This window comes from Talpa occidentalis, unplaced genomic scaffold (genome assembly GCF_014898055.3).
Source record: "Talpa occidentalis isolate TD23 unplaced genomic scaffold, MPIMG_talOcc4v2.1 talOcc4.8, whole genome shotgun sequence".
NCBI lineage: Eukaryota > Metazoa > Chordata > Mammalia > Eulipotyphla > Talpidae > Talpa > Talpa occidentalis.
The window spans coordinates 77396610-77418726 of record NW_023605194.1 but is presented as its reverse complement, the minus strand read 5'-3'; the positions used below and the strand labels follow the sequence as shown (position 1 = coordinate 77418726).

Here is a 22117-nt window from a genome sequence, read left to right as displayed (position 1 = left end):
CCTGCAGCAGGAGCTGCAGGCACAGGGCGAGCGGCCCTGCATGTGGAGGTCAGCAGTGGGTGGCCGGGCCATGGAGGCACTTGCAGCGGGAGGGGAGTGGCTGACACCAAGGAGGGAGCTTCAAAGCAGAATCCAGGAAGCGAGAATCAGCAGCGGGTTCAAGGGGCAGCTCTGGAGAGGACTCTCGGGCACCTGACTGCACAGTCATCCCACTGGGCTGCCCCTGACCCCTTTCCTGTGGCTTTTCCCTTGCCCTCTTCTCAGCCCCCAGTGCGCGCCGGGGAGGGAAGGGCCCACGGAGAGGACTGTATGAACAGGGCAGAGACCAGGAGATGTGGGTCCAAACTCCTTCCTTGGAGGGCTCAGAACAGCACGGTCAGGGTGGGCCTGGCTGCCCCAGCCCCTGGACACCTTTCCCTTCGTCGGTGCCCCCCAGCCTGCTCTGGCTCTTACTTGTCCAGCGCCGACCCTGGGCTCTGATTGCTGGTGAGACGAGAGAAGACATTGCGGTCATTGCGGGGCCGAGTGGGAGGGGACGAGGGGGGTGTGAATCCCACGTCTGTGGACCTGGAGAGTGGGCATAGAGAGCAGCACGTGAGAGACCACCCCCCAGGTGGCACCCTAGGCCCCCGTGCCTCTGGCTTAGGCCTGAGGGCAGTGATCTGAAAGCCCAACCCTGGAGTAAGCTCCCAGATGCTATTCTTAAACCCTTGACCCACGGATCTTGTATCTGGGGATTCATCTACTCATAAAGTGTATCTGTCATCCCCGAATGGTACTGGCAGTGCCTCTGCGGTCAGTGTGGAGATGAGGAGAGCAATAAAAAAACTGAGCATGTTCCCAGCTGAGGTCAATCAAGGCTTCCGCTTCAGCTCCCAAACTATAAACAAGTGTCCCTCCCATGGACCACTTAATGCAACACTTTTGGGCATTTTGTTGGTGATTTCGCTTTAATAGCCCCCGGGTATAGTGCTGCCTGGTGTTTCTGAGTGAAGGAGCTTCCTGGAGAAAACACGTTAGATGAGCTTCAATCAGATGTGAGTTCCGGTGCCACTGACTGAGAGGTCAGTGTTAATGAGTGTTAGTGAATCACCAATACATATTCAATAAAGTGGCTTTAAACAGAAGCACACACAAAACAAGGCTGCGTGTTAATCAGCTGATGGCCCCCAGGAGCCTAAGCTGTACCCCAGGAGTGCTGGCCCAGTGTTCATGAATTCGGTGTTTGCAGTGACTTCACAGAACATAACTACTTCCAGTGAGAATTGGCTGCTTCTCCAGGGAAGATTATGACCTGCCACACCACCCTGGTCTGACACCCCAAGATCCTTCTCTCTGGAAATATCTTTAGGTTTAGCCTGGATCCTCCTCCCAATGGAGCATCATTGTGAGTTCTGTCTAACTGCCCTGGCTGTGACTCAGGTGTGTGCTCTCAGCTCACAGGTGAAGTGACTACCTGCAGGTCCTACAGGTAAGGATATCTCTGCACCTCCTCCCACCAAGGAAGCCACTGGCATGGGCCTCTGCCCAGGTGCTGGACAGGAGGGCAGGCTGGGAGCTGGAGCAAGGCAGGTGGCCAAGGGGATGCTGAGGCCCCGCTCTTTCTCCATGAGCTGCCTGCCCCGGGCAATGCCACCAAGCCCCTCTGAAAATCCAGTGCCTGGAACCGCTGCCCCCCAGAGGCGCAGTGGGGCCTGGCCCTGAGTGATTGAGCACCTGGAGCCATGCCCCACCATTCCCAATCACCTCTCTGGTTTCTCTTTAAACTTGTATATTCTTCTCCCATGACCAGAATTTAAAGAGGGCTAGAGCGTCCCAAGGATGCACAGTCATGAAGAGGCTGAAACTTATCAGCACCGCGACCAGCCCAGGCCACTATAGCTACTGGGGTGGGGCAGGGATGCGGGGTAGAGGGAGGTGTGGCAGGAGTAACATCAGCCACACGTTTTTGTCAGTGGGGTTGGCCACCCACTTCAAGGTGCAGACGGAGACTACGTTTGCTGAGTCCACGCCTGACAGGGTAGGGAAGGGGTCCTGGGGGGATGCTGAGAAGGCCCAGCAATCTGCAGAGGGACAGGGCAGCAGGTCATGCACCCCACAGCTAGACCGGCAGTGCCTCTACTGCAGGTTCCAGAAGATGCTCTCACCTGATGGGCTGCCCTCGGTCATATGACTTCCTTCGGGTCAAAGGGGATGTCTCTGACGCTCGAGACTGCCGGGGGCTGGAACAGAAGGGTCAGGTGAGGCCCAGCCTCGACTGCCTCACACCCTCACGCGTGCGCCTGGTTCCCTTCCTTACAAGGTGCTCCCTCGGGTGGGCAGGCTGATGGTGCGCGAGACCTTGTCGCGGTAGTAGGGGTCTCTCACGGAGAAGCCCACGGCATCCTCTTTGATCTCCACGAGGGAGGCCAGAGACTTGGTAATGTTCTTGGTGGAGATATCCAGCGGGGGACCCAGACACTCCGCAGACACGGCCTTCATTTGGGCAGACAGCTTCGGCTCACCCTGGGAGAGGAAGGCCTGGGGTGGATGAAATGGCAGATCCGGGGGAGCTGGGGGCATTCTCAGGCAGGAGATGGTGCCCCAGGACTAAGGCTGAGGAGCTGTTGGAAGGGCCAGGCAGACATGCCCTAGAAAGCCTGTCTCAAGGCTCCTGAGCATCCCAAGCAGCGGAATGGTTTTACTGCCTTTATTCGGACCAGGTGAGCACAGAGAGCCCAGTCTGAGCTCTTTGCTGGTCACCAGCACTGCAGTTTACCCCAAAACTATGCACAATTCACTGTACTCAGCCTGCAGGGCTCCCGCCCCTCCCCACGTAAATCCTATTTCTTGGTTCAGTCTGATAACTGATCCCTCAATGCAGACACGGCTCTCCTCACTGCTGACTCCCCTACTGCTCAATCAATAATCTGCAGGCAGAACAACCAGAGACTTAGACCAGCGATCTAGGCTAGTCTGACTCAGCATGAGGGACGTCTTGGCTCAGGGAGTGGCGGATGCTTTAAAGCAGGACTACAATAACATCAACAGGCAGAGACTCAGCCACTTCCACCTTCCATGCACCTCAAATATAATGGGTTGTACAGGGAACACCTCTGGGCACCCCCTAACTCCAGCTGAGATCCTTATTGGCATTTGTATCCCAGCTAGAGGCAATATGGCATTGAGATTGGGGGTGAGGGCTGGGGCACAGCCACAGCAAGGCTAGACCAGCTCGGGGAGGCCCACTGGGCTGCAACCTACTGGATGCTTCAAGTGGGGCTCACCTTGAACTTGAAATCATCATGGCTGGTGGAGCCTTTCATGGTGAATGACTGGGAGAAGCTAAAGAAGAAGCAGAAGGAGACAGGATTCTGAGAGCTTATGCTCTGGACTTCAGAGGGGTCCTAAAGAGCCCCCAAATCCTGATTCAACCCTGGCGCCAGCCTCTCACTCACGACTTGGACACTCACCTCCCCTCGGAGAACTCTGAGATCTCCTCGTCCGTGCTGGCGTAGCCATTCTCTGTGGGAGGGAGGGGGGTGCAAGGCTGAGAGGCCCCAGCTGATGGCCTCCTCCCACCTCTCACCACAGGACCAGAGTGGGGCTTTAGGGGGGTTTCAAGGGAAGTGGCAGTGGTCCTGGGGATCAGGGCCTGGGAGCGCCAGGAGTTAGTAGAAGCTGCAGGGGCTAAGCCCACACCCCCATACCCTGCTGCACATTGTAGATGAGGGCCTGCAGTTCGGGGTGCGCCTCGGCCTTCTCACGCAGGGCATCCAGGAGCAGGTGGTTCTGGGAGGAGCCCGCTATGTCTGTCTGCCTCAGCCGCCCCTCCAGCAGCCGGATCTGGGCCTCTTTCTGGGCCACCTGTAGCCCCTGAGAACAGAGAAAGGCCTGGGATTACCCTTCCCAGCTTTCGGCTGTGGGCACCCCCTTTGCTGCCCTCACACAACTTGTTCCTAACGAGGCACCTTGGAGGGCTCCCCACTAACTCCCAGACTCACCCTGGACCTGTCACTGACCTGAGATGCACCTTAACTTCTTTACATACACATGTTAGTGGGGGTCACCTTAGGACATCGCCTTGTTTGGGGCTGAAGTGTGTGCCCACAAAACTCTATGTTGGAGCTCTGACTCCCAGAACCTCCGAATGTGACTGTATTTGGAGACAGGGCTAAGAGGAATTATAGCAAAATGGGGCCTTGAAGGTGGGGTCAAGAGCCAACAGGACTGGCATCCACATGAGAAGAGGAAGCCGGGATGCAGAGGCACACAGAGGGGCACCCTGTGGAGACACAGGACGAGGACGGCGCTACAGCCACGGAGAGACACCTCAGGAGAAGCCAGCCCTGCTTGAGATCCAGCCTCAAGAACTGTGAGAAAACTGTGTGGCCGAAGCCCCAGGCCTGCCGCCCGTCACAGCAGCCCTCACAGACTTACTCTCTCCCCTCAGGCATGAAGCAGAGCGGAGATGATGGGGACAGGGTGAAGGGTCAGGGAGGGCACCCACCTCTTTCTAGAGCTACATGTACCCACACCAGGTGGGGTCTGTCCCCAAAGACCACAGGCCCCAGGGGCTCACCCTCCATCCAGCTGTCAGAGGAGGAGCCCAGGACAGGCCGAGGGACTCCCGGCATCCAGTGTAACCTCCTGGGTGCCTCACCCCAACATCCATATACACACTTCTCCTTGAACTCTCAGCTTCCAGCCAGGCCAGCCATGTAGGGTCCTTGCTGAGATGCCCTGCTGTGCACAGGGCACCCCGCCAAGCCCCTTGGTGTGTCATCTTGTTAAAGCCACGTAACCAGCCACAAGTTAGGCATTATCATTACCCAGGCTTTAATAGCCTCAGAACCTGAGGCGGGAAGGAGAAGCAGCTTGTCCTAGCCTGTCCATGACGCAGGTCAGGGGAGCTAGGCCTGATCACGCAGGTGCCCACACCCACTGGCACAGGACAGGAGCAGGCACCCACCTTGTCAATAGACGCCTTGAGGAAGTTGTCCAGCAGGAGGCGGGCTTCAGCCAGAGAACAGGAGCTGATGACCACTGATGTGTCTGTGGAGTCCAGCTCCTCCTGGGACCAGGAGGCAAAGACCCCTGGTTACCCGTTGCTGCCCCAACCCCTGCACACATCCCTCCTGCCCCAGCCCGCCCAGCGGGGCACCTTGGTCTCCTCCAGCTGCACAATGGTGGCCTGGCAGTCTGTGATGCTGTCATTGATGTAGTCAATGTTGGCGGCCAGCACCTCAATCTCCTCGGCCAGCTCCTGCAGCCCCTTCTCCTCCTCTGGGCTCTCGGCCTGGAGCCGCTCCCGCTTCCTCCGCAGCGCCTCCTGTAGGAGGAACAGCTCCTCCCTTTTCTTGGGGGGGATGGAGGTGAGAATTCAGGCTGCTGCCCAGTTCTTCACACAGCTCCCTCCCCAGACAGGCCAGGCCCCTGGGGGCCTCCCAGCACCTCTGGATTCCAGAGCAGAGGGAGGGGAACAGAAAGGTCTAAAGAGCAACAGAAATCAGATGGACGGGTGGGCAGGAGGAGAAGATGGGAGGGCAGGGCAGCCTAGGCCCCAGACTCCTGAGGCTGGGCCCACCTTGATGAGCCGCTCCATGTCGGCCTCCAGGTTGACGATGGTCATTCTCTGCATGACGATGTCGATGATGCGCCGCTCCAGGGACTGCCACTTGAGCCTCGCAGCCTTACTGAAGCTCTGGCTGGCTCCCTTCTTCTGGAACTTCTTTCTGGGAGACAGAGGCAAAGGCAGTTGGGGGTGACCCCTCTCAATCTCTGTGGCTCTGTGGGGCTCCCCACCCAACGCTGATGCCACGGGGACCCAGCACAAGGCCACACTCCCCCAGTCTCTCTACCCACACAGGCCTCCTCACCTAGCAGGACGGGTGCCATTAACAGTGGGTGTGGGGTGGTCCCCCAAGAAGTGGTTGATCTTGCGGTTCCACTGGCGCACGATGCTGGAGACAGAGCGGGCCCCTGATTCGGCCTCAGACGAGGTGGTGCTGGCTGACACCTCAGCCCCCGAATCCATCATGGGGGGCTTTGGTCCTGCCCTCCCCGCCACCCGCTCAGACATGGGCTTGGCCAGGCGCCTCAGTGCAGAAACCTGGGGGTCAAGAGAAGGGCCAAGGGACCTCAGTTTGTGTGAACACAAAAGCTGTTCTTATGAAGAGGTCAGGCATTAGGGACCAGAGCTGGCCACCTGCCCCTCCCCTCAGCTCCTCAGTCTGAAAAAGGCCTTGGAACAGGCCTCACACAAAGTGCCCACTGGATGAAAGATGGGAGAGTCAGGTCCTGGGCCGGACTGCTCCCCTCCCGCCCTGTCCCTCCTGGCTCTGGCAGAAGCGAGGTGGCTGGGGCCTAGCAGGTGCGGCAGGAGGCCTTGCTCACCTCCTGGGTTTTCCTCCTCAGGACCATTTCCTGCTGCCGTTTCTGGGACTCCAGAGCTCGGATCTGAAACTGGGCAAGAGAAGAGGGCCAGGCCCACAGTTAGCATGGGCCTGCGCTGGGACGAGGGTGGGCTGCAGCTCTGCGGGTGGAAGCAGAGTCTCAGGGTGACTCTCATGCAGCCCACACTCATTGACCAAGGGGCCCAACTTCTGCTCCATTCCTAGAGGTCACAGGGCAGGCCCATGTCTCCAAGAGGGTGATCCCCTGGGCTGCTTCTTCCCCCCTGAGTGAACAAGGGATCCTGGACAGGCCTGGGCCCCACTGGGGTTTCTCTGTAGGACCAGAGGCTGTAGGTTTCTGGCTCTGGCTCTGGCTGGTGACTCTGGGCAAGTTCCTGTCCTCTGCTGGGGCTGGAGACCCTACTCTGAACAGACTAGATGCCTGGAGGGGCCCCCCTCCCGGCCACTGTGCTGTGCTCCCCATTATCACACAGGGTGGTCAGGAGGGCAGGCACTCAGGGGAGCTGGGGCTGGGCGCTGAAGGCTTGGGGGAGCTTTGAGGGCCACCCCTCACCTCCTGTCGCCGCTGCTCCTTCTTGAGCTGAGCGATCTCGCGGTTCCTCTTGGTCTCCACCAGCCGCCGCCGCTGCTGCTCCTCACGCATCTGCTTCATCAGGGCCACCTAGCACGCAGAGGGGTGGTGGTGAGCAGGGCTGGGTAGAGTGGGCCCACGCCCTCCAGGGAGGGGCTGGCTCTCAGGACGTGGGCAGGAATGACACCCTGCCAGGAGCCTGGAGCCAGCCCGAAGAGTTGAAGCTGGCCCATCACCAGTGCCAGCGGCCTCACTGCCAGCCCAGCTATGTGCAAGGCCCAACCCGGCCGCACTGCCCTGAGTGTCATGGCCCCTGGTGACCCCACCCAAAGCCACTGTCCTGAGTCCCACCATTCCAGGCTTAGCCTGCGCCGCCAGAAGCTAGGAAGCCCTGGGCCTGGAGCATTGCTTTCTCCAGCTGACAGCTGGGCTGGCAGGGTAGATTCTCCCCCAGAGCCTCCATTATGGTGAAACTAGAGAGAAGAGGAGGGCCTGCTGCTGCTGGGAGTTTGGGGTCCAGAATGAGTGTTCTCCCCAAGTTCTGGGACTGAAGAACAAGCCAAGCCTCGGTCAAGAGTGGACGGAAAATCTTGCTCCCAGGACCTGCACACAAACCCCAGGTGCCAGGTATCACCTAGCTGCCAGCTTCAGATGTGTGGCCTGGCTCCAAGGAGGGCAGCACAGTGGAGGTTGAGGGCATTCCAGGGGTGGGTACATTCCAGGCACATGTCAGGGTGAAATGGGCACAGAGCCTGAGGCCAGCATTGCTCTGCAGATCTGAAGAAGGAAGTATCCCCCGTACCGTCCCGAGCCCCTAGTGACTGTGGGCCCCACCCAGTTCAGTTCTGTGAATCACTGGGATCATGAAGCTGAACTGCGGTGGGGGATCCCCAGACCCTGGCTCTCATGTGTCTGGTTAGAAACCTCAGCTGCACACTGAAACCAAGCTAACATCTCCCGGGGTGGCCCAAGGGTGTTCTCGACCTCTAGCTGGGATTAAAAGAGCATGGTTAGATGGGCAGAGCTGGGCACCAGACTGAGGGGCCCCAGCACTGCCCTCCATTCACAGGAACATGCATGGATCCTCTGAGTGGATTCAAGTGAGTTCTGGGCCTCCTGTTACTTCTCCAGGCCTCAGAGCTCTAGGAGAACCGCCCTCATGAGGTTCTATACTAGGGTCATCCCTACTAGGGCCGGGTCAGGCTGGGGTCACCCTGCAGAAGCCTCAGGCAGGGAGCTTCAGAGCTCTCCAGAGTGCGGGCCCTAGGCTGGCCAGCTGCCACTCACTCCACCCTGGGGAACCTCAGGTCCAGAGTGCCTCCCCTGCTACACCGCCAGAGGGCACCAGGAGATCGGTGATCTGTGGGCACTTGCTTTCCAAGTCCCTTGAGCTTCATCCTGATAGCTCTGTCTCAACACCCCAGTGGCGGAACACTGGAGGAGGAGGGAAGACAGGCTCCTGCAGCAGCCCAGCATGTTGGGAACGTGCTTGCTCCACCCTGCTCAGGCTGATGGAGGCCCTGGGCCTATGGCACAGGCTTGGACAAAAAGCCTGCCCAGGAGAGGTGGCTGAGGCTGACTGGCTGAGAGGCCATCCCAGGAACCTGTATCACCATCATGCATGGCCTCCGCCCCCTGCACACAGTTGCTCATGGTCCCACATTCACACCCCATCAGCCTCACACATGGGGGTCCTGATTTCCAAGGCCAGTTCTCTGGCGCTTGCTGGGGCTGCCAGCAGTGCCAGGTTCTGCAAGGGGGTCCAGGCCCAGGGCTGTGGAGTGGGGTAACCAAGGCCTGAGGGCTGGGGCACTCCTGTGTAGGCCCAGGAAGGCCCAGGAGAGGAGGGACATATAGGGAGCATGGAGCTGCTGGGCCTGAGGCAGGAACAAAAACATACCAGACACCACAGGCAGAAGACCTGAACGCTGAAGACAGACCCTAACAGGGAACCTCAGGCCCCAGGGACTAGAGTACTCTGAGTGATGACAAAGTAAAAAGGAGGGCATTGTACCACACAGACTGCACCCCAGCTTGGGAACTCAGGGACCTGAGTTCAAATCCCACCACTGCCTCTTGGTAACTGGAAGTAGCTTCTCATTTTCCCCAGGCACAAAATGGGAATAACAAACAACAGCGCTTCTTTGATGAGGTTCTCCTACGGCATGAATATGATCAAGCACGCTAGGTGGCTAGTCTAGCCTGATCAAAGCTAAGTGTTCAAATGATGCTATTATTATTATTATTGTTATTGTTATTATTTGCAAAGGCTGCACAAATGAGACGCCTCACATCCTTGCTTCAGACTAGAGGCAAATGTAATGGATCTTCCCACCACAGGGGGCAGCACTGAGTCAGCTCCCATGCTGGGCCCCAGGCTGGACTACCTGCTGCCCAGCATTGCTCCAAGCACTGGCCCCTCTATTGGGGAAGGTGGCTCATCTTGGGCAGTGTCCAGGACCAGGCCAGGGTCAATGCAGGCAATATTGGGTGTCCAGCTCATCCACAATGACAGCAATGATTACTTTTTATGCATAAGCAGATTCTAAAGATACCCAAGGCGACCCCTCAGCCACTCCTCAGCCCTCAGCTCCTACCTTAGCCTTCTTCATCTCAGCTACTTCGGCCTGCAGCTTCTTCAGCTCCCTCTCATAGCGTGACTGGTTCTTGAGCAGCCGCGCGTGCTCCTTTTGTGCGGCCTGCAGCTTCTGCAGGTCCCGGTTCATCTCGCGAAGCCTCTTCTCATAGTCTGCCTTGATCTTGTTGGCTTTCTCCTCCGTGTAGCACTCCATGGTGCCTGAGGGCACAAGGGGTGGTCAGGGCCATGTCCCCATGTGTCCTCTTGGCTGGGGCCGAGACAGGGCAGAGAGGCCTGGGTTCCGGAATGTCTTGCTGCAGGACCCCGGGCAAGCCACACCCCCTCTGCCTGTTTCTTCATCTAAACGAGGGGCTGAGACTAGGAGATGGGCAAAGCCCCTCCCGACATGCTATGGGCCTGAAGGGGATGGCCTCATCTTGAGACCTCTGAGGCCCTGTCACCGGCTTCCCAGGAGAGGCCTGAGCCACTCCTGCTGGCTGTATTGTGAGCCATGAGTGAAGGCAGGACCAGGGCCAAAGGTAGAGAAAGAGCCAGCAAGAGTACACAGTGATGTGTGCAGAGGGAATAGACTCATGCCCCCCCTTGACCTTTCCTACCTGAGCTGCTACAGAACAGACATCCAGACAGACAGGCAAAAACCTGACTCCCAAGCACCACTCCACACCTGCATAGTCCTGCCCATTCCAGTGACTATCACTGCCTTCCTTCCAGAAGCCCACTCTGGAGACATCTCCCCTTACCCAATTAGTCAACAAACCCTTTTACCTACCTTCAAAATATGACCAGAAACCCACCACTCCCCCCCACCTCCTATCCAAATCATCTTTTCGCCCAGATCTTTGGAATAATCTAGCTGGCCTCAAGCTTCCACTGCCAGCCTCCTCCACAGCAGCCTCAGTGATTTCCTAAAAGTGCCCTCAGAACTCCACCCCTCCTCACCTCCCTTGGAGAATAGGCCTTGTCCTTGCAGCGACCAGCACACCCTGGCCTCACGCTTCTCTCCTCCATCTCTAGCTGTTGGCCCCTTTGCTCCAGCCGCCTGGCCCAGCCACCAACATGCCTGGGCCTTTGCCTCTTCTGTTCCCTCTGCCTAGAGCGCTCGTCTCTCGCTCATCCTGTCCAGCACTATCTCACCTGCTTCAAGGTTTTGCTCAACTGTTACCTTCTCAGCGAGGGCTTCCATGGCCATTTAAAACTCCAGCCCACAGCCATTCTCCTGCTGCTGTCCTTTCTCCACAATGTTCACTACCACCAGACATGGCACAGGGTCAGCTGACTCACACACCCCTCCCCACAGGACGGGCACTCCACGAGCTAGGACTCCTCGCTCCAACATCTATCTCTAGCACCTAGGATGACATCTACTCTATAGACGGATTCAACAAAGCTTGCTGAATGAGTCCATGAATAACAGAATGAATGGGCTGAGGAGCAGTGATGGTGAGAAGCAGGTTTGTGAAGAGGGTCAAAGGGAAAGCCCAAGGCCATGGACACACGGGGAAAGGATGAAGCGTGTCATGTTCTCGTGGCCAGGGACACATGCACTCTGGTGTGTTAACAGGACAGTTACTTGACAAGAAGAGTGATGAATCTACGATGGAGCACAGAACTAGGGGCGAGACCGTGGGTCAGGGACCTTGCCCAGAAGAGCAGGGCAGCCCGCAGCGGGGTGGCTGCTGGGTGGGGCCTCGGGGCGGGTGCGGGCCTCACTGAGGTTCTGGAGCACACGGTCCCGCTCCAGCTGGGTGTCCCGGATCTTGTTTTGCAGCAGAATCAGCTTCTCCTCGTACTGGTGCTTGAGGGTCTGCAGACGGCGCTGACTGTTCTCTAGCTCATCAATCAGCTTCTGCTTGATCTCGATCTCGCATGTCAGGTCAGCCAGGTCTGCCTGGAAGTTCACCTCTGGGGAGCAGAGACAGGCCTGACCCAGGGCTGGGGGCTGAGGCTGGGGGCGAGGCGAGGCCGGGCCTCCCCTGGGTCAGCCATGACCAGTCAGTGCCCACCATTAGAGAGAAGGATAAATCCCAGATGGGTGACACATTTAAAGAACAGTCCCAAAAATGCAAGGCTGGGCCCTGAAGCCAAATTCCAGGTGAGGGGACCCTGCCTGGGAGGAGAGAGAGAAGACAGAGGGCCTCCAGGGCTGTGGCAAGAGATGGCAGCAGGGTGGAGGCACGGGGCAGTATCCCCATTTAGAAGAGGGGCTTCGACACTAGCCAGGCCAGTGTTCCAGTTCTGCATGCACCATGTTGGGAAGGCATGAAGCCTCTCTGAGCTTGTTCTCCAGGGTGCCAGAGAGAAGGGTCCTGGCACTGATGGTGGAGGGGTGTGGGGGAGCAGTGAGGCCTGGGAGAGCCAAGCACGACACTGGTGAGCTTGCACAGTGCCCGGCACATTGAGCGCTCAGCACAGGTCTGTGGCCATGATCAGCACCACTCGAGTTTGCTGTTGGCTGCAGGTGGGCAGGGCCCGGTCCTGGACACTCACTGTCTTGAGAACTCAGCAGGGTCTGACCCCACCCACCCCAACCCACCCCAGCCCAGCGCACCCTTCTCCTCAGGGTCTGAGTCCGAGTCCACCAGGCTCTCCTCACTGCCCGAGTCCTCATCTTCATCCTCACGCCCTTCCTCCTCCTCACAGCCACTTTCCTCGTGTTCTTCCTCCTCCTGGGCACCAAGTTCCATCAGGAGTGGGCCAGCTCCCCCTCCTCCCCAGGGGGCGCTGGCCTCAGGAAAGGGAGTTTCAGAGAAGAGGCGTAACTGGACAGCACCTCAGTTATGTCATTAGGGTGGAACAGGGCAGGCAGCAATTGGGGTCCTTGAACCCTCTCCCCCCAAGGCCCCTCCCCCAACAACCTGGGCAGAGCCCTCTGGGAGAGCCTCCCCACCCGGCATCTCCCATTTGGGGTGAGGTGGGGCCTGGAGACCGCCACAGGGAGCACCAGGATCACTGGATGTAGACCTGCGGTCCCCCACCCTGTACAAGGATGTCGAGGGCCCCCCACCCAGCAGGAGCAGGGATGAGCATGGTGGGGGGTCCTCACCTCCTCAGCCTCGTTCTCATCCGTCTCCTCGCTGTTTTCCTGTTGCAGCTTCGCCCTCTTTTTGAAGGCCTCCTTCTCTGGGCTGCCCAGGGGTGAAGGGTAGGCCAGGTCAGGGGGCTACCGTGAGCATCTGGGGGTGGGGGGCGGGGACAGGACTGCTCTTGCCCAGGGGCACCGACCTCTGGGTCCCTGGTCTAGAGACTCTGCTCTTCAGCTCCCACCCAGCATAACCCCGGCTGGTCTTCAGCCTCCCTCTCCTTTTCTCACTGGAGAAAGCGGAGCAAATGTGCTCAGTGAGATCCGGAGTAACTCTGGGGCAGCCCCTGTCGCCAGAGGCTTCTCCTGCTTCCTGGGTGCAGGCCTCCCGGGGGCAGCTCGGGCTCTCCAGGGAGGCGGCAGCGCTGCCCTCACCTCTTCCTGCGCTGCCTGACCTCCTTCTTCTTGAGCCGCTCCAGGTCCTGCTTGGCCTTGCGGATCACCTCGGACGCGTCCTCTATGGAGCTGGCCGGGCTGCCCCCGAAGCCCGGTGCAGCGGGAGACGCCCCCAAAGAGTAGGGGCTCCGCGCCGAGGCCCGAGAGAGGCTTCGGCGGAGAGACTCGTTCATGGCCTCGCTCTCCAGGAGTTTCGTCCTGTGTGACAGGGGCGAGCAGCCGGGTGAACCCCACTGCCCTCGGCCCCGGCCTGGCCAAGCCCCCACAGCGGTCCCCCAAAGTGGGGGCTCACTCACCGCAGCTCCTCGATCTCCCGGATGTAGTTCTGGATCAGTGCACCAATGGCCTCGTTGCCGTCGCCTGGCAGGAGGAGCAATAAACGTTAACACCAAGGACCCTCCGCAGAAGGCTGGAGGTCTGCCCCGCGGCTCCGCTGGGCTGGCGAAGGGGCCTTTTCCAAAAAACGATACCAAAGAGGGGGCCTCCCTGGTGGCGCAAGGGGTTAAGCACCGCACTACGAAGCAATTCGCAGCCTTTGCTGCACGAGTTCAATCCCCGGCCGGCCAGGGAGCAACCCACATGGCGAGGCAGACCTCTCCTGTCTCGCCCGCTGCTCCCCTCAGCAGTGTATTTTAGTGACTCTGCCTGTTCTGCTCCCCACTCTGTCTCTGGTGAATCCTCTCACCCCCTGCATCTCTGGCTTGTACCCCAGCTCTTATGTGCATAAATAAATAAATCTTGAAAAAAAAAAGATACCAAAGGAAGACCTGCCCTTGGCAATGTGGGTAAGCGCTGCTAGTGACAGGGAGGAACGGAAAACCACCGCATGTCCATTCTCAGAGGCCTCTTACATGACCTTACGCCTCATCAAGTGTGGAAGGCCGTGCGGTGTGAAGAACTAAGGAGGTGTAAGTGTTTAATCTGGAAAGATCTCTAAGGCATAGTGCTAAGTGAAAAAGGGAAACCACAGGACAATACAGAGGATCGCTAATACAGAAAAGAAAAAGCAATGTGTGTTTTAAGGTGTGGAGAAATGTGCAGCAGGCTCTCCCGGAGGTGCCTTCCACCAGGTAGAGAGAGCAGGGATGGAGGGTTCAGTGAGATCAAGGATTTTAATCTTTCACTTTATAAAGACATTACATAAGGAGAATGTCTTCACGATTACTTGATCATTAAATGTTTTCAAATCAGTTGGGGGAAATGCACACATGAATTGATGTGTGACTTGATCGGCAAACCCAGCTCACCCACATCCTGGGGTGGGGATGCGACAGGGGTTCCTGCCTGTTTGCCTCCTGTTAGCTTGCTGGTGCACCCCAACTCACCGGCCTTGGCCAGGAGCAGGTTGGCCTCCTGGCTCATTAGGTGGGTGACGCGGCTGTTGATGGCATCAATGGCTTCCTGCATGGCCTTCACCCGCAGGCGCAGGGCCCCATTCTCCTTTTGCAGCATGGCGTTCTCCCGGAACAGGTCGCTGTAGCCTTCCGAGCCATCCTCCCCAATCACCCGCTTGCCCTGGGAGGAGGGGTGGGCCAGAGCAGTCGGGTCCCAGGGAGAGAAGAGGGTGGCGAGACTCCTCCCGGCCACTAGCTTGGCCTTTCCCTTCACATGACATTACGGCCCCAGGTTTCCCAAAACACAGCTCATTCCCCAGTTCTTAAAAACCTTACATGGCTTTACATGATAACAAAAAAGCCCAGGCTTTAGTAGACAGTCATTCCAGACCTCCCACAAGCTTTCCTTGCCCTCCACAAGAGCTAACCAAGGGTCAAAACCTTAGAGGGCCCAAGTAATTGGCATAAATAAGTTAGTTTGCATGTAAGACAATAGGGAGTGGTGGGAGCTGGAGCTAATAGGGTCACAGACTTAGTCTACAAGGGGCAGCCACTCTGCCACTCCAGCCAGCTTGGTGTCATATGTTGTTAGGTTTTCATTTTGTTCAAGAAAAATGGAAACTTCCTGATAATCAGAGAAGTTGACAACTTTGTTGCATTCTTTTAAAACAAAGGGTAAGCCAAACCAAAACCCATTTATGCACCACTCTCAGGTCATGGGCTGCAAGCCAGTGATTTCTGCCTTAGTCACTTGGAACTGGGCAGTTCCCCAAAAGCACCCTATCTCTGTGCATTTCCCTTTTCCTATGCATCTTTGTACATGTTTGCTTGCATCCTAGAATGCCTGCTCCATCTCCTTTTGCTGATATTCATCCTCAAAATCCATATCCCTCCTCCAGGAAGCCCTCCTTGACCACCTAAATAAGTAGGGCCAACTCTCTCTGCCACAATGGGCTAATCATGTGGTCCCATCAACTCTTATTCTATATCACATCTGGTCCAACACAGCACATTCAGCAGACACAAAAACACCCAGCAGAGCATCTTCCTGCGTGAAAGGGCTATGTAATAGCAGTTGAGCATGCTGCCCCTCACTTAGTATTTAAGACCCTGAGGGCTCTGACTATTCTGTCACCTGGGTGAACTGCCTAATACTGAGCATCATGCCTTGACCACAGCTGGTACTCCGGATGTGGGTGAAGATTGGGTGAGGAGGTGCGGGGTGCTCACCGCCTTGTACTCCATCAGCTCCATCTGCAGGCGTGCAATCTCGGCCCGCAGTGCGCTAATCTGCTGGCTGGTCTTATCCTGGTTCACCACCACCTTGTTCTTGATGTTGCGTGCCCGATTGGCATATTTGAGTGTGTTGAGCGTCTCCATGAAGTCTCGGTCCGAAGGGCTTACACAGGCAATCATGATGGTCTGGCTGAGGGTTGCAGTTGGGTGGAGTGAGGACAAGAGGTGTAGTCAGTCCCCAGAAGCATCACCCCAGAGCAGAGTCCTGCTCCCACCCATTCCCCTGCTGCCTTAATGCCCCAAGGACCTGGACATTTCCCAGGGCAGAACCTGGGCCACCTGGCCAAGGGTGTCCATTCCAACAGTGGGACCACAGGGAGAGCAGCTGGCAAGGTAGGGAGGTTGTGTTATCACCCGAGTCCTCTGCTCAGCGACAGGGTGAGCCCTGCATTCCCCTGCTAATCATCCCATTTGGGCTCTATCACGTCCTTTAGGGTTCTCTCTCCCCGTTGTGTAGGGTCTGACCACTGACCTGGGAAGCTTGAGGGGGGCATTGCAAGGTCCCATCTCCCCTGCCTGCAGCCCAAGCAGGAAGTGTTCTTGTTCTTGAGGCCCTCACCTTCCAAACTTGCACTTCCTCCCTCCCCTGGATGTTAATCCTTGGGTACCTGTTGCCCCCCAGTGAGTCCTGGAGGAGCCGAGTGAGCTTGGAATCCCTGTAGGGCACGTGTACCACCTTCTTGCTCTGGTCCCCTAGGGCGCTGATCACATTGCCCAAGGCCAGCTGCGGAAACAGACCGACACTCAGGGAGGGAGGGAGTAGGTACGACATAAGCCCCAAGTCGTATGCACCCACTTCGCTGGCCCCAGCAACCCTCAGGCCCCTGGTGAGGGTTTTTAGGTAGGTGTGTTAAGGTTGGGGGCATTGGAATGTCGGGGGCAGAGGCGAGGGTGAAGGGTCAAAGGTGTCACTATGGTGACACACTGGACTGGCCAGCAGCTAGCAGGAGGCCCAAGGAGGATGATGCGGGGAGGTAGCCTGGCAGGGTAAGCTGAGCTGCGCTGGCCGCTGGGGCTGGTGGCCCACCCTTTGCCTACCAGGCCGCAGTTGATGGAGATGCCCTCCTTGGCACGCTCGCCGGTGGCCCCCGTCCGCTTCAGCCGCTCGGAGCCAGCCAGGTCCACAAAGTGAAACTTAGCGGTGAGCGTCTCGTACTCACTCGAAGGAGCAGTGCCCTCGGGAAGCCCAGTCACCACCTCATTCACCTACAGCAGAAGTCAGCATCTCACTCCCTGCCCCACCTGTGGTCATGCCGCCTGGGGGACTCGGGTGCAGAGTCAGGGCAGACTGCAGGGCACCTTGCCCCTGGGACATGCGGAGCATCCGACAGCCTTCGATATTTGCACGCCTGCTGCTCGCTATCCTCACACCACAGAGGTATCGACACCCCATTGTGCAGACCAGGTAACGTGCTCAGGAAAAGAGGAAACCAACGAGTGGCAGTGGCAAGCCCCAAACCCGAGTGCTCTGGCTCTGGAGCCATGGCGCCTTCCTTGTCTCACCCCCAAAAACCCCCGCAATGCAGTGGGCCCCGCTGCTCACCAGGTCAGGCTGGGTGCACACGCGCATCTGACACAGGTGGATGGTGAAGATGGCGTGTGAGCGTGAGCTCTGCACGTTCATCTGGGTGCTGGCCGTGGTGCGCGACAGGGCCCCCTGCTTCAGGCACTGGATCAACTGGGGAAGAAGGTGGAGGTGAGGACCCGGGTGGCTGTGGTGCCAGCCCTGGCCAGCTGGGCCCTCCAGAGGCTCACCTCCTGCTGGGAGTTGATGAGGCGGGAAGTGACACCCGTGGTGTAGATGCTGCCATTGGCGTCCTCATGGATCTTGATGTTGGACCTGCGGTGGCGGGAGTCAGGGTCCCGCGTGCTGTCAAACAGGTCAAGGATCTCCTCATTGTAGAGCTGGGGGGAGGGAGGGACACAGCTCCTGGGCTTACTGGGCATGCGGCCTGGGGCCCTGTCACATTTATGAACCAACTCTATCTTGCTGATGTGGAAGCTGAGGCTCTGGGTGCCTCTCTGGGTTCTGGATTCCTCATCCTTCTACTGGACAGAGGCAGGAGGGCAGCAGCGCTGGGCAGAGCCACCCTGAGGATGCCCTCCCCTCCCTAAAGAAGCAGCACTCACTGGCTCCCAGTCTCAGTGGGGAACAAAGGACCTAGCAGGGACTAAGGAACCCAGGTCCCAGATGGCTATGCGACAGATGTACCCCTGATTCGGGCAGATCCTGTTATGTTACTGACTGGGAAAGAGGGCTTGGGGTGTCGGTCCAGAAGAGAGAGGGCCAGCCGAGCCCAGTGGGGACAGTGGGAGCAGTGCCTTGATCCCCATGGTCCTGGGTGAGGTGCCGACAGCTTCCCACCTCCCAGGGGGAGAGCGTGCTGTGTGCCTTGTTCCGGGCTCAAGAGGGGAGCTGGCAGGAGAGTGTGCCACTGTGGCCTGGCCTCCTGAGAGAGTCTGGTGAGACCACATGGGGAGGGGCCCTGGCCAGGGCAGTCAACCCATTTCAGTGGGCTCAGCTTTGGAAGTTCCACATTTGGAGTCGCTAGCAGGGAAGGTGAAATCTTTTCCCTAAGCACAGTTAAGGGCTGAGGTTGAGGAGCAGGGGAAGAAGGGGGTGGGGGGAGGCAGCAGGGTCAGAGGCCACGGATCCTGTGGGGGAGGGGCAGGCTGCAGAACAGCCCTCGGACATCCGAGGCTTTGCTGGGCTTCAAGGACAGAAATACCCCTGCAGGAAGGGGAAGAGGAAATCAAAGGGACTGGTGCAGATGTGGGTGCCATAGTGTCTGTCTGTCTGTTGGGACAGACACAGGCATGATTTAACCCTTTGTGGTTCACCCACTGGTATGGATCTTCTAGGAACTGGCCCACTATTTGGGGATCTCCATTGCAACAGTATGGAAAAAGGGTGAAAAAAAAGGGGCAAAAAATGCTTAGAGATACACAAGCAGGACACACACACACACACACACAACCAGTTTATCAGAAGCAAAAGTCTAATAGGGCAAAAAAAAAAACCCTTCTAGGTCTAAAGTACAAGGTCCCCTGGGTGGGATGGACAGGCGCCTCGTGTACCCTGGTGTGAATAACTGCCAGGCAAGGGAAACCTACAGAGGGTGTGGCTGCACCCTTGCCTGGAGGAACAGCACGGGGCTTGTGGGTGAGTACCCAGGGGACTCATGCCCAGCAGATGGCCTGGGAATGTCAGCGGGTTGGGGTTTCAGACACTAGGAACCTGGAGATGCTGAGTTGTTCAAGTGTCCCGTAAGAGCCCGTGCAGGTCAGGCCTGGGGAGAAGTATTCATGTGCACCTGCCTTCCTCTGAGAGGCCCCTCTGCAGGCAGGAATTCCACCTCTGGGGTTTCTGAGCTGGGACTCAGCCCAGGTGCAGAGGTCAAAGAGCTGATATGTCCCCACCCCCACCCTCACTGTCCCTGTGGCCACAACTCCTGCCTGCGGTGCACTGACATTCCCAGCAACAGGCGGGGCCAGATGCAAATTCTCCCTTTGGGAGAGTCAGAGATTTAGGCAGGACCTCAGTCAGGAAGGGACAGGGCAGGCTGCCCTGAGGTCGGGGAGGACCAGGGGCCACGCATGTGCTTCCACATCATCCTCACAAAATCCCTATGATAATAGATTTCATCCGCCCCTTTGGCAGATGAGGCTCAGTGGTAAAATGTCTTGCCCAAGGTCACAGGGCTAGTCATGGTTACAGCTGTGAGCATCAGTCGGGTTTCATGAGATTCTATAGATCACACACTCTTGATACAAGACACCCCCTCCCTTCCCTTCAGAGCACCCCGCAGGTGATCTTCCAGCTCTTGCTCTGGTACTTCCTGCAGCAGGGAACTCCTCACCTCTAGATGCATCCATGGCTCCCTTAGGCCTGTGCACACTCTGGAGGAGAGCCCAGCTTCCACTGTCTTGCTGTCCCCCAAGTCTCCCTCCTGCCCACCCTATGAGACCAGTGTACCTCCAGGAACTGAGCGCTGACTTTGAACTCAGGCCCAGGCACGCCCTGCTCCTGTGCCCGCCGCTTGCGCTCAGCAATGCCCCCGAAGAGGTGTGCGATGGCCCTTGGAATGATGCCCTGCTCTTCCTCCGACGTCACTGTGTCGAAGCCAGTGCCCATAGTGTACGTCTTCCCGGCCCCTGTCTGCACGGGCAACGATGGAAGCAGGGTGTTACCAGCCAGTCTTGGACCCTTTGCCATCCACCTCCCACCTGAGACCCCCAACCTCTCCCGGTCCCCAAATCACACCCTGTGGACGCCTCTAACGACAGCCCTCCCTCTGCTAACTAGCAGTGATGCAGCAGCCTCAGACAACAGGGGAAACTGTGTCTTGACTGCTCAGAAGGGGGCTGTCTCTCCCATCAGGTGGGGGAGACCAGTGTTGGGGGGGCCCTGGTGGGGGTGCAGACAGCTTACCTGGCCGTAGGCCAGCACTGTGGCATTGTAGCCCTCAAAGCAGCCCTCGATGAGCTTGCTCACGCAGGTAGAATAGATCTGTTCCTGCCAGGTGTCCAGGTCGAAGACAAAGTCATAGGTGAAGGCCTTGTCCTTCCCCAGAAGGACCTGGGGCTCCCCCGGGGTGACAGAAGTACAGATGTGGCATCCCTCAATCTTCTCCTTTGACAGCTGGGGCCGTATCCTGCCCAGAAGGGGAGAATCCTGGGTCACACCCACGTGGAAGTCCCCCTCCCTGCTTCTATTTCCAGCCAAAGCTGGAGGAGATGGAAGCTTAGGAGTCCCCTCTCCCCGGGCCCACAGGAGAATGACAGCTTTTGTAGAGCACAATAACAACATCAACAATAATAATATCCACACCATCAGAAACAGCAATTGCTAACATTTATTGAGCCCTCTCTATATCAGGGCTGTGTTAGGAGTCTTTTTACATAAATGAATTCTTGTATTCTTCACTATAAGTCTGTGGGGTGTGTATTATCTGCCTGACTTTACAGAGGAGGAAACTGGAGCCAGGAGAATTGTTCTATATACTTGAAGACGATCAAGTCAAGCACCAGCCAGTCTGACCTCAGACACCCACTCCTGATTGAATGGAAACTGAGTGGGGAGCCCTAGCAATCAGATTCCCAGAGAGGGAAAGAGCAGGATAGGGCTCTCCCCTCAGGGTTAAGTTCTGGAAGAGACCGGAGCCTCTGCCAAGGCATTCAGGGACTACAAGGGTCCTTGAGCTCAGGAGTTCCCTTTCCAGATGCTACAGCCTGCCAGAACATTCTCAGGCACAAGGGTTTTCCTTTCCAGGGGACAAGAGGGTCAGACCAAGTACAGACCAGGTCAAGTAAAAAATTTGCTCTAGGAGGATGCCAGGCCAGCCACAGGGGTGGCTTAGATTCTTATGGGTTCCACTGTAAAGAGGAAGAAAAGTGGCATAAGAGTTAAGTTGGGAATCAGCCATGGAAGAGCTGTCTCCATCCAGCCAACCCTTCCTCCTCTTCCAAGCAGTCATCGCCAGGGCAGGTCCCCATGGCAACCAAGTGTGAGTCAAGGAGCATGCGTGAGCAGGGATTGGAAGCAAGCACCTCCCAAATGCCCTAAAGTAAAAGGAGGGGGGGCAGTTAGTGCCCACACATGGGCCCACACAAGCCAGCCTGTCAGTGGGCACTCACAATGAGTTGCTTGTCAGCCTCCCTCTCCCTAAGCCAACATTTACCAAGAGAAGAAAAGAATGAGAGGGGCCTGGCCAGCACCCAGCCAGAGTCCAGGGGGCCTTGCCACAGAGTTAGGGTCTCCCCATCACCGTCCTGCCCCTGTCCGGGCTGCCCCAGTTCCTAAAGCCCACTCAGGGCTGCAGGTCGGCAGGCTCTTGGCAAAACCTGTTACTGTGCTTTGCAGTGAGGGGGCAGTCAGCGGGAGGTTAGCCACACCAGGCCGGCTCACACACTGGGGTTGCTCCTCTGGGTTTTCCTACGCAGTGTTTTCCCTTAGGCATGAATAGGTCCTCACAAGGAAGGGCACTTCCTCCATGAAGGCTGACAGGAATGAAAGCCTGAGGAGGCAACTAACTTTATCCAGCCTTTTCAGGAGAACCTGGCATCTCAGTGATCCCCCAGTAGAATTCTGTCCTCAGCAACACATCTAACTCGGCCACACCCGATGTGCCAGGCAGCTAAGCTCGGACTTAATAACTCTTCATTGTTGTTGTTAATTTTATTTTTAAAATTTGTATCTTTTTCCCATCACCTACCCCTCTGACCCTTTCTCCTTTCCCCTTTCCTTTTATCTCAGAATCCTCACTTTTTTGGTTGTCAGTGTTCAATAGTTCATAATTATTTTGCTTTGTCAGCTCATTCATGTTGAGTCCTTATTTTATTCATGTATGAGAAATAGTCCAATATTTGTCTTCATCTTTCTAACTGATTTTGCTTCACCTAATTCCCTTGAGCTCCTTCTATTTTGCAGTAAGTGGCAACATTTCA

At 57.2% G+C, this 22117-nt stretch overlaps 1 protein-coding gene across 7 annotated transcripts in view; it reads right to left on the bottom strand.

The window, feature by feature from the left end:
• The window catches only part of KIF21B (kinesin family member 21B), a 49162-nt gene that overhangs the window by 13267 nt on the left and 13778 nt on the right, over positions 1 to 22117 (bottom strand). For 4 of the 7 annotated variants that reach the window (XM_054689992.1, XM_037495797.2, XM_037495798.2 and 1 more), the window contains exons 2-27: positions 20103 to 20325; positions 19647 to 19829; positions 17426 to 17575; positions 17214 to 17348; positions 16709 to 16876; positions 16279 to 16394; positions 15605 to 15800; positions 14366 to 14555; positions 13337 to 13400; positions 13020 to 13238; positions 12609 to 12690; positions 12114 to 12231; positions 11276 to 11467; positions 9564 to 9763; positions 6949 to 7056; positions 6376 to 6444; positions 5859 to 6091; positions 5567 to 5714; positions 5144 to 5338; positions 4952 to 5053; positions 3690 to 3855; positions 3453 to 3504; positions 3267 to 3324; positions 2300 to 2505; positions 2148 to 2222; positions 454 to 567 (exon numbers count right to left, since the gene is read on the bottom strand). In XM_054689992.1, coding sequence (XP_054545967.1) covers positions 454 to 567; positions 2148 to 2222; positions 2300 to 2505; positions 3267 to 3324; positions 3453 to 3504; positions 3690 to 3855; positions 4952 to 5053; positions 5144 to 5338; positions 5567 to 5714; positions 5859 to 6091; positions 6376 to 6444; positions 6949 to 7056; positions 9564 to 9763; positions 11276 to 11467; positions 12114 to 12231; positions 12609 to 12690; positions 13020 to 13238; positions 13337 to 13400; positions 14366 to 14555; positions 15605 to 15800; positions 16279 to 16394; positions 16709 to 16876; positions 17214 to 17348; positions 17426 to 17575; positions 19647 to 19829; positions 20103 to 20325 — 3762 coding nt within the window. Of the gene's footprint in view, positions 1 to 453; positions 568 to 2147; positions 2223 to 2299; positions 2521 to 3266; positions 3325 to 3452; positions 3505 to 3689; positions 3856 to 4951; positions 5054 to 5143; positions 5339 to 5566; positions 5715 to 5858; positions 6092 to 6375; positions 6445 to 6948; positions 7057 to 9563; positions 9764 to 11275; positions 11468 to 12113; positions 12232 to 12608; positions 12691 to 13019; positions 13239 to 13336; positions 13401 to 14365; positions 14556 to 15604; positions 15801 to 16278; positions 16395 to 16708; positions 16877 to 17213; positions 17349 to 17425; positions 17576 to 19646; positions 19830 to 20102; positions 20326 to 22117 lie in introns of all 7 variants that reach the window. The other 3 variants (XM_054689991.1, XM_054689993.1, XM_054689994.1) reach the window with 1 other exon arrangement.